This window comes from Erythrolamprus reginae, chromosome 1 (genome assembly GCF_031021105.1).
Source record: "Erythrolamprus reginae isolate rEryReg1 chromosome 1, rEryReg1.hap1, whole genome shotgun sequence".
Taxonomy (NCBI): domain Eukaryota; kingdom Metazoa; phylum Chordata; class Lepidosauria; order Squamata; family Dipsadidae; genus Erythrolamprus; species Erythrolamprus reginae.
The window spans coordinates 15,369,340-15,379,368 of NC_091950.1; the positions used below are offsets into that span (position 1 = coordinate 15,369,340).

The window sequence follows — 10,029 nt, forward strand, 5'->3', positions numbered from 1 at the left end:
GAACCCAACCAGAAATAGTTGGGCCACTCAATGACAATGGTCAGAAGGGGACAATCAGAGGAGACAAGGAGATTGCTGAAAGGCTAAATGACTTCTTTGCCTCCCTTTTCACTGAGGATAGAGAGCATTTGCCTGCCACTGAATTAGTTTTCCCAGGGAGGGAATTAGAAGAATTAAACCCGATAGAGATAAACAAGGAAGATGTTCTTGCATGCCTCTCTAAACTAAATGTCAACAAATCACTGGGTCCAGAATGGCATCCACCCGAGTTCTCAAGGAACTCAAGTGTGAAACTGCTGAACTTCTAGCTAAAATATATAATCTTTCTCTAAGATCAGGCACTGTACCTGAGGATTGGAGGGAGGCAAATGTAACCCCGATCTTCAAGAAAGGATCCAGAGGTGATCCAGGAAACTATAGACCAGTCAGTTTAACCTCAGTTTCAGGCAAACTGATGAAAACCATTATTAAAGATAAAATTACTGGGCACATAGAAAAACAGGCATTGCTGAAAGAAAATCAACATAGTTTCTGCAAAGGCAAATCATGTCTTACTAACTTGTTAGAATTCTTTGAGGGTGTAAATATACACATAAAGGGGACCCAGTTGATATTGTAGATCTTGACCTTCAAAAGGGTTTTGACAAAGTCCCTCACCAAAGGCTACTAAAAAAGCTCTTCAGCCATGGAATTAGAGGACAGGTCTTGTCCTGGATTGGTGACTGGCTAAATTGTAGGAAGCAAAGGGTGGCAATAAATGGACAATTCTCTGGATGGAAAGAAGTGAGAAGTGGTGTACCCCAAGGTCCAATTTTGGGACCTTTACTTTTTAATTTATCCATTAATGATCTGGATGTAGAAGTAAATAGTGAGGTAGCAAATTTTGCTGATGACACTAAATTGTTCCGGGTAGTGAAAAGTGAACTGATTGTCGGGAGCTCCAGGATTTCTCGAAATTGAGTGGCAAAAGTGGCAAAAACAAGGGCAAAGTTATGCACATCAGGGCAAAGAACCCCAATTATACCTACCAACTGATGGGGACCAAACTTTGAGACAACCCAATAAAGGGATCTTGGGGTTTTGGTGGACAGCTCAATGAAGATGTCAACCCAGTGCACAGCAGCAGTAAAAAAAAGCATTCCATGCTTGGCATGATTAGGAAGGGAATCGAAAACAAGTCAGTAAGCGTTGTATTGCCTCTGTACAAATCGATGGCAAGACCACACTTGGAGTAGTGTACAGTTCTGGTCACCGCACCTCAAGGATATAATGGACCTGGAAAAGGTGCAAAAAAGGGCAACAAGAATAAAGGAAATGGAGCCCCTCCCTTATACCAGGTTGCAACACCTTGGTCTCTTCAGCCTTGCAAAGACGGCGTTTAAGGGATAACTTGATCGAAGTGTATAAAATCATGCATAGAAAAGGTGGATAGAGAAAAATTATTTTCCTTGAGAATTATATCCTTAAAATTTTCTCTATCACACAAGGACAGGGCACTCCCTAAAGCTTATAGGTAAGAAAGGGGACAAATAAAGGGAAATATTTCTTCAGAGGGTCCTTGGTTTATGGAATTCCCTTCCAGAAGAGGTCGTGACAGCTGTCAGCCTTGATAGCTTCAGGGCAGGATTAGACGGATTCATGGATGCCAAGTGTATCGATAGTGATTGAAACGGATGTCTATGTGCTGCCTGTTGGTTGAGGCAGGCAGGATACAGTTGGGTCCGATTTGTTGGGGGTCAAGGGAGTCTTTTCTTTCTGCTCAAGATCCCTATGGACAGTTGGTGGGCCAGTGTGACAGAATGCTGCTCGATGGGCCTGATTCAGCATGGCTTATGCTCATGTTAAGTGAGAAATTAGAAGCTCCATCCAAGGATTGCTTTTCTACTAGCCATCTAACTATACCACCAAGGTGATTACTGTAGTATATTAACGTTTAGAAACTGCACATCCAAGCCTAGCTTCAAGCTGGCTTAAATCTTGGCTTCAGAACCATTGCATGGGACATTGTGGGCCTCTGAACACTAAAACATAGTTTACATTATCAGCCTGCAATTCTAAACCTAGCTATGTAATTCTTTAAGCACCAATGAGATTCACAGCCTCATGGAAACACTCTGCAAAACTATGCAAGCTACCTAGTCACAAAGCTTGACCCCCATGAAAGCCAGTTTGATCGATCTGCTGGCAAATGGGTTTTCCCCTTCAACTAGTCTACCTCATTGCCCCTTTCCTTCAGACACTGCAGAAATAACACCCATCTGTTGGATACCTAGCTCTGCAGCTCATTTCACAGGGACAAACTAGGGTCCTCATGCACTTGTTGAAGTTGAGCCAACTTTGTTTAAAGCATACATGCACTGCCAAAATTGTCTGTTGGAGGGGGGGGGAAATAAATTCTATACTTTCAAAGCCCACATCCCAAAGCCTTTGAAGCAGCTACTGTCTTGCTGTGGTTCCCCACAATGGATAAGCTTTCTGTAGGAGTGACTTGAACATGGTTTTTTTTAAATAAGTTAAATCTTTGTAAATTGGATGAATTGTTCTGCAGAAAATAAACCATGAAAACTAACGTAGTTTAAATTATAAACTAAACCAACACTGACTTTATTCTGTATAACAAGGTTGATTCATCCTTCCTAGGTCAGTAAATGAGGACCGATTGTGGGGGCGATATGCTGACTTTATAAACCACTTAGGGGGCTCTAAAGCACTAAGTGGTACATAAGTGCAATTTGCTAACATGTACATCGTTCAATATATTAGTTTGTGTTAAACTTGAGGGAAGATGTTTATTGCTATAAAATTGGTTACCTAACTAGATTTTCCCATGTCCCATTTGGGAGATATTGTCAACTCTAAGCAGAAGGCACTTGTGGGATTCATTTGCTCTCCCTATCAATGGATAAAAAACATGTTGAACTTCTATTTAGCACCAAATATATAATTTTTTAAATAGTTCAAAGAGGAAAACATATGCTTCTATTTCTATCACAACCACCCTAAGTGATGAGGTGGATTGGGCTGAGGGAGTTTACCCAGCTGGCTTTCAAAACCCGATTGCATCAAGGGTGGTGTATTCGTGGTGTTTGCTTTGGTGGAGCTGGGGGGGGGGGGGGGTTTGGCCTGCGTGGGCCACCAGTTTGACAGGTCTGCAAAAAGGGAATTACAGGACTAGATTTCCTTAAGTATTATCTTCACAATTATAAACATCTCACAGCACCCGAGTTGTTAGCCCTATTTGTTTTATTAAGTTCTGTACATGTCCTCTTGGATCATTCAGAGCCTTCTAATTCACAATCCTGTTTTCCTGCAGAATTGCCATGATCCTTCTTGATCCTCTTCCAAGAAACATGCAGCTGAAAGATTGAGCAAAGTAAGTATTAAAAGCTGATTCACCATTAAGATTAAATGAATTTTGCTTTGGAATTGAAAAATAAAGAGGGCTCTTCCTTTAAAGGTAGCTAAAAGCAGCCAATTCCGTAGCTTCTCTGCCATAGCAACCAGAGAAAGCTTGGCCAAGATCAATACCTGTGTGCAAAGCTGAACAGTTTCAGTTAAGACTTTGGTCCTCAGCGTTGAAACATCCATTTCCGTCTCAAGTGTCCGTTTCTTCCATCAACCTGCCAAGACAAATTTGTGTTACAAAAAACTGTATTCACCAAGCAAGTGTTACAATTTCTACCCCGCCCACCCTTCGACAAGACAAGCAGCGTTTCCTACAAAGGGTTTCCACAAAGGTAACACAAGAACCCAGCTTGGGCCAACTGTTCCAAGACAATTCCCTCGGACCGGCCAATGGCCCCTGACCCCTCAAAAAGCAGTTAGTCACGGTTGATAATGGCTGTTTAAGAACAGTGTGGGCTATGGGGAAAAAGTTAAACTGCAAACAAGATGGCAAAGAACATTAAGGTTACGTGACTTAATCTTAAGAGTCTCCAGAGATGAGCAGAAATCAGCTCCCCATCTTTCATCTAACCCTACTGGCAAAGAGATTGCTGTACGCACGCCCCCTTCTGACCCACAGGAAAGTTATGCCATAAAAGCCAAAGACTCATCGTAAGGAATTTTTTAAAAAAAATTCTAAAAAATGCTTTAGCTGAACAAGGTTGGCAGAAAAAAATAATGGTTCACATAGGTTAACAGACTTTCCAAAAATAATTTATATATATATATATATATTATATGAGCTCTCAACAGGAGGAAGGATGCGGACATGAGGAAAAGAGTTACCTCGAATTACAGGACTATCCCCACATATGAACTAGCCAAGAGAGCAGCTTTCGTCTCAGAGGTTCTCTCTGTTGGAGGCACAACACTTCTTTTTCGCCAAGGCACTGCAGTTTTCCATATGCTAGCAGAAAATTCTTAGAACTTTAAAGGCAACGACAAAGCTAGCTAAATTAGGTCACAATTATTGGCCTTGGAACACTGACTAGTGGCAACTGACCCAGTTAACAAGAAACTCCATTGGGGCTAGCTAAATGGTTGGCTGTCAGTTAATAAGCTAGTTTGTTTAAATTAGCATGGAGCTACCCATCTTAACCTAAAACTCTGCTAACTGCATATAAAAATAAGCAATGAGTGAAGTCTAATTTCTTCTTTCAAAGGTTGGAACAATTCCAGCCCCAAGCTAAGTGACTGTTTCAAGGGCAAAATTTGTGAGGTCCTTTTGTTTCAATCATCCTCAAACTGCCCGATTGATGTCATGGGATCTATATAGCATTAGCATTGTTTACACATTTTTGTTTGCAAGAAATGTGGGGCCTGATTTTCTCTCTCAGCTACAGCCTTCCACTCACTACTTTGTTCCTATCTAACTGTACAGTTTCAAGGTTCATCCAGACTTGTGTTGTGCAGCAAGATGTAACATTTCAAGAGCAGGTTTTTTTTTTCAGATGGACTTTTAATAGGCTTCGTGAAGCCAAAGAAAACTGTACAAGAAATCCTTTTTCACCACTTCAAAGTTACAACAATTGAATTAGGCACACTTTCTTTCAGTAAAAAAAGGACAATAGAAACAAACATTTTTTTTCCAATGAACCCTTTGGGTAGTAAAATCTGCAGTCTCTCTCTGGGTTAAATTTTATGGCATACAGGTTAAAAGTCTCTTAATGCAGGTTGAACATACAAGCAAAATTATTTCTTTAGATATATCAAGGTGGGATGCCTTTTAAAATTCATACCCAGGCTACAGTACCTTGCTACACTAAAGGTTGATTAAATTTAACAAAAAACGATGCACTAAACAAAAAAGAGTTCACAGCTTGCTCAGCTTCTACTGAACAATTAAGGTCCTTTCTTGCTCAAAAGAAAAAAACAGATATGGGGTCCCAAACCTTCCGGTCTCTTCTTTTTTTAAAAAAAACTAACACACATACAACGCCTTTGCTCACAAATGAACTAAAATCTTAAGTGCTTTAAAAAATTAAAACACTCGAGGGAAAACCCAGCGCTTTGAGTCTGAACCGACCATTACATGTTAGAAGCTGTCAAGGCTGTGTAATTGACAAGATCAGAATTGCGAGTTTACTACAAAAGTGAGAATACAAAGGAGATGACTACACAAGAACGATTTCAGCGAAGCTCCAAAAATCTTTATAAATACAGCCAATGGAAGGACGATCTTGAGCCAGGAAGGTTTTTTATTCGTTGTGTGTAGCTGAGGACAAGAAGCAGGCAGAGTTGTAAAGGCACTGAAGCACAGACAAGTTCCAGCAATTTTTCCTCCCCTACTTGTTTGCCAAGCACTTCAAACACTACTAGGCTTGCTATCTCGTCCCACCCATTTTGCATTCTTTTTCCTTCTGGCCTTGAGGATTCTGGGTGTTCTTTTCAGCTTCAGAAAACTAGTTATGGATGCTTTGCCTTTGGATCCAACTAGAGCTACACATGCATTAAATGAGGATTTTTGCTTTTCCGTGGCACAAGTGCTTAGGGCCTGCGCCAAAGGAGTGGTGCCTGTCATAGGCAGAGAAAAACTGCCAGCAAAAGCTCCAAGCAAACCTTAATGTGTTTCCAAGGTTGTCACTGCAAGATCAAGAGTGGCTTCATACATTCCCATGTCAGCACATCCGCCTTGCCTCCTGATTTAAGACTTACCGTAACTGTCATAACTGTCTCTATAGGACCCTCCAGAAGACCTGTCTCCATAGCTTCCTTGACTTCTGCTGAGGAAGGCAAAAAGAAGGTAACAGGGTCACTAAGCACATCAGTAACTACAAAGTACACAGGACTTCCAGATTACATTGCATCTCACTTGTCAAGTACATACCTGCTTCCATAATAGTCTCTGGATCCACTGTATCCCCCACTTCTAGATTCAAATCTGCTTCCCCCATAACCTCTGTCTCCAGAACCTGGAAGAGAGAACAATGCAAATATTGAAATAAATTCAACCAACTCTAAACCAGATGCTACAAATTACTGGGAAATAGAATCTCACCTCTGGAAAATCCACGGCTTCTACCTCTGCCTCCACGGAAAAAGCCTCTGCCTCCAGCTGATCCCCCTCTATATCCACGAGACCGGTTATCAGAGGACTTGCCTGCTTGATCCACTCTGATCTGGCGACCATCAACAGACTAAAAAAAAAACACCACCCCTTCAAATCAACAGGCCTCTTTTATGCAGGTTAATATTAGTTTTTACTAACACCAGTTTTGGTATCAAATGACAATGATCATGCATCAATCTTGCTGTGTTTACAGAAATTAACTATGTGGTAATTTAAAAAACTGGTTTTCATCAATAGTGACTATGAAACATTAACCAATCACGAAATCTATTCAACATACAGCATGTATTTCCCTTGCTTGTTAAAAATGAGAGTAAGGATTCCTCACCTTCCCATTCATGGCCATCATTGCATCTTTTGCATCATCAATGTTCTCAAAGGTTACAAAGCCAAACCCTCTGGATCTCTGCGTTTCTCTGTCTTTTACAACAACAACTATAGTGGAGAAAAGATAAAGTGTGTTTAACTTTATTCCCATAAAATTTCTACATGACAAATGCCACCGTAATAACAAACTTCCTGTATGGCTAAACACTCTTGGATTTTCAAGAAACATCTGCTAAACTTCCAGCAGTATAAATAACAGGACATTAGGGCTGTTTTTTACCTTCAGATATCTGTCCATATTTAGAAAACACTTGCTCAAGTGATTGTTCATTGGTGTCAAAACTGAGTCCACCAACAAATAATTTCCCCTCATCTGATGCCATTTCTTTTCTGCAAAAGAAATCAAACTCAATTTTAGTATTCACCAAGGGACAGACATACCAAAAAGAACATTGTTTTGAAACCCAAGCCTAGTAAAACGCTTCCATTTTCGGTTGGATCAAAGATTCAAACAGAGTTTTGGCCATTCATACAAAAATGACATAATTCCACCATCCTCAGCAAATTTTTATTTAAACCTTGGGTAAGGAATTATTCAAAGTATTTTGCTACTTAAAATGAGTTAAGCTACACCATGCTTTATAATTCCTCAGTTTGGTTTTCCTTGTTTTGACACTTCAAACAAGCAAATGCTAGTTCTGTAGCTATAAACACCTTTTTAAGCTTAATTGAAGTACTATCGTGTCAAAAGAACATTAAAGCTTGGAGAAAATGAAGCTATTTGGCTATAAATAAAATTGGCGATCGATACAGGATACACATGCAAACGCTATATATTGAAATATTCCACGCAAAAGCTGCAATAAAGGATAACATTTAGTCAAACGTCATACAATCTGGTTTCGTAATTATATTTCTATAACGTCAATCTAACCTAAAAAATAACGGTATTTTTCGCGCATGCGTGCCGGAAAGCAGCTACTCCAGCAGAGGGCGCGGCAATTTATGCGCATGCGCAAATAAAATCTACTTTTCCTCCGACCGCTGTTCCGCGCATGCGCTTCCGTTATCCATCAGTCCATTCAGGCGCCATTTTGAGGCTTGTCCGAAAAGCCGGTTGGAAACCATTTTGTCTTTTCCGCGGACCACAATCCAACTCATTACCAGCTAAAAACAAAATTCTCGCACTTAAAATAATCACCTTACCTATATTTAACCATATCCACCATCTGCCCCAATTATATTAATTAAAATGTATTTTCTGATTTCCCTCTTCATTTTGCGTCTCTTTACATCGCTTTTCTCCTACGCTTTTCCTTTACAACCACCACGCGCAGCCCCCCTTACCAATGTAGTTTAGCGGCGGCACAAATCAAGTACAGCCCTCGAAGTCCCAGCGCGAACTACGGGGCAGTTTGCGCGCGCTTCTCTTTATATACCTTCTGTGAGGACCGCCTACTTCATGAATATGCAGATAAACTCGCTTGGTTAAAAAAAGGGCCCCGCTCTCCACTCCGCACGTTCCGCACCCATGAAGTAATCAGAAACAACGCTTCCCATTGGTTAGCTTCTTATTAAATATTCATAATTAAAAACGAGGTGGAATAGTGAAAGTCGCTGCAAGGAGAAAAAGCCCCCTCATCACGTGGCTCCATGAGTCACAAAAAGAAAGTCGTGATTGGACGAAGACTAATACCATAGGTTGGTAAGGGCAACAAGCCGCCCCAAATAGCCTCTCGTAAACTGATTGGTTAACATCCTCTCCCTCCAACAGCTGCAGTCGATGGTTGCCAGGAGAAAAGTGGGCGTGGCACCAACGACCTACTTTCCCACCCTTGTCGGCAATGCGGCGCCGCTTTGCCGCAGCAGACAAAGGGGGCTGCTTGCTTCGAGTCGGGTGGGGGAAGGGAAAGGTGGGAGTCGGGCGCCATCTTGGAGAAGTTTCGCGGCCCCCGAGACCCCAATCCGTAGCGTGAAGACACCTCACCAACCTATACGAAACAATAAAAAATAGTTTGATTTACTTGGAATTATATTGTGTTGTTTAATTGTTCCCTTTATTTTTTTAGCAGTATATTGGGTGTCTTTGTTTTCTCACATCTAATCAATGTCTATTGATGGAGGTTGTTTGTGTACTGAGGTATCTGACATTGCTCATCTCCCCTTGCCCGGGGGTCCTAAACATTTATTTAGAACAGTTCATTGAGTTAAATGGTGCACCAAGAATCACAAAACAGCACTGGATACTGATACATTCTTCATTTATAATACAGATTTTTCTAGACTGAGAGGTTTTCAGATTTCCTATCCACCCGCTTCCCACAATATGTCAAACCCTCCATTTGTGCTAAATGGCCCACTTATTCTGTTTTCATTGCATCCCAAACTACAAAGTGTTTGGCCTTGTTTAGCTCAACCCAGTTAGTTTTCTGAGAATCTTAAAGAATCTGGATTATAGTGTCAGTTCCTTGAGAAAAAATAAATCCTCCCCCACCCCCTAAATAGGATACAACGGCTAGAGCAGTGTTTCCCAACCTTGGCAACTTGAAGATATTTGGACTTCAACTCCCAGAATTCCCCAGCTAACAAATGCTGGCTGGGGAATTCTGGGAGTTGAAGTCCAAATATCTTCAAGTTGCCAAGGTTGGGAAACACTGGGCTAGAGAGCCAAGCCAGCAAGGCCCAGTTCCAGGCATCCTGGAAATTGTCCTACAGCAACCTCTGCTGCAATTTTGCTTCCAAAGGTAAACATTGTCTTTGTACTTCTTAACAAAAGGCTAATTTAAAAGAAAGATAGGAATCTTAATTATTTGGGTATCCCTTATGTGATCCAGCCTGCTTCTGAGCTATTTCCATTAAAAAGCCACCCACTGTCCACTTGAAATTAAGGGACTAGAACATTTAGTATTGGATTATTATTATATGCTGTTTTATTATTGCTGTTAGCCGCCCCGAGTCTCTGGAGAGGGGCGGCATACAAATCCAATAAATACAATACTGTACAACACAAATACAATTTTCTCTTCCTTCTCCATTCTAGTATGAAAGCTGGGGTAAAAACGGCTAATGGGAGAAATAAAACCCGGTTTTGCCGGCAGGCCTGGGGGACCCTTAGCAGTAGCATCTTTTAAACCTGGCTGAACAAGTTTTGATTGGTATGTGTGATGAGTGCAAGGATTAGATTTAGG

The 10,029-nt window shown here is 41.0% G+C and overlaps 1 protein-coding gene across 4 annotated transcripts; it reads right to left on the reverse strand.

Annotated features, from left to right (window-relative positions):
* Positions 1-3,225: 3,225 nt before the first annotated feature.
* Positions 3,226-8,290, reverse strand: CIRBP (cold inducible RNA binding protein). Of its 4 annotated transcripts, XR_011558539.1 has the most exons (8): positions 8,189-8,290; positions 7,122-7,231; positions 6,843-6,949; positions 6,443-6,581; positions 6,272-6,356; positions 6,100-6,167; positions 3,529-3,620; positions 3,226-3,356 (listed from the first exon to the last, which is right to left on the reverse strand). XR_011558539.1 is itself a non-coding variant. In XM_070745198.1 (7 exons), the coding sequence occupies exons 2-7, from the start codon at positions 7,222-7,224 to the stop codon at positions 3,616-3,618; spliced, it is 504 nt and encodes a 167-aa protein (XP_070601299.1). In that variant the 5' UTR covers positions 7,225-7,231; positions 8,189-8,290; the 3' UTR covers positions 3,530-3,615. The 4 variants fall into 4 exon arrangements, 3 of the variants coding, with proteins under 3 accessions (XP_070601299.1, XP_070601286.1, XP_070601277.1); XM_070745198.1 differs by lacking the exon at positions 3,226-3,356 and having other exon boundaries at positions 3,530-3,620; positions 6,100-6,164; XM_070745185.1 differs by lacking the exons at positions 3,226-3,356; positions 3,529-3,620 and adding an exon at positions 4,883-5,659 and having other exon boundaries at positions 6,100-6,164.
* Positions 8,291-10,029: the final 1,739 nt, after the last annotated feature.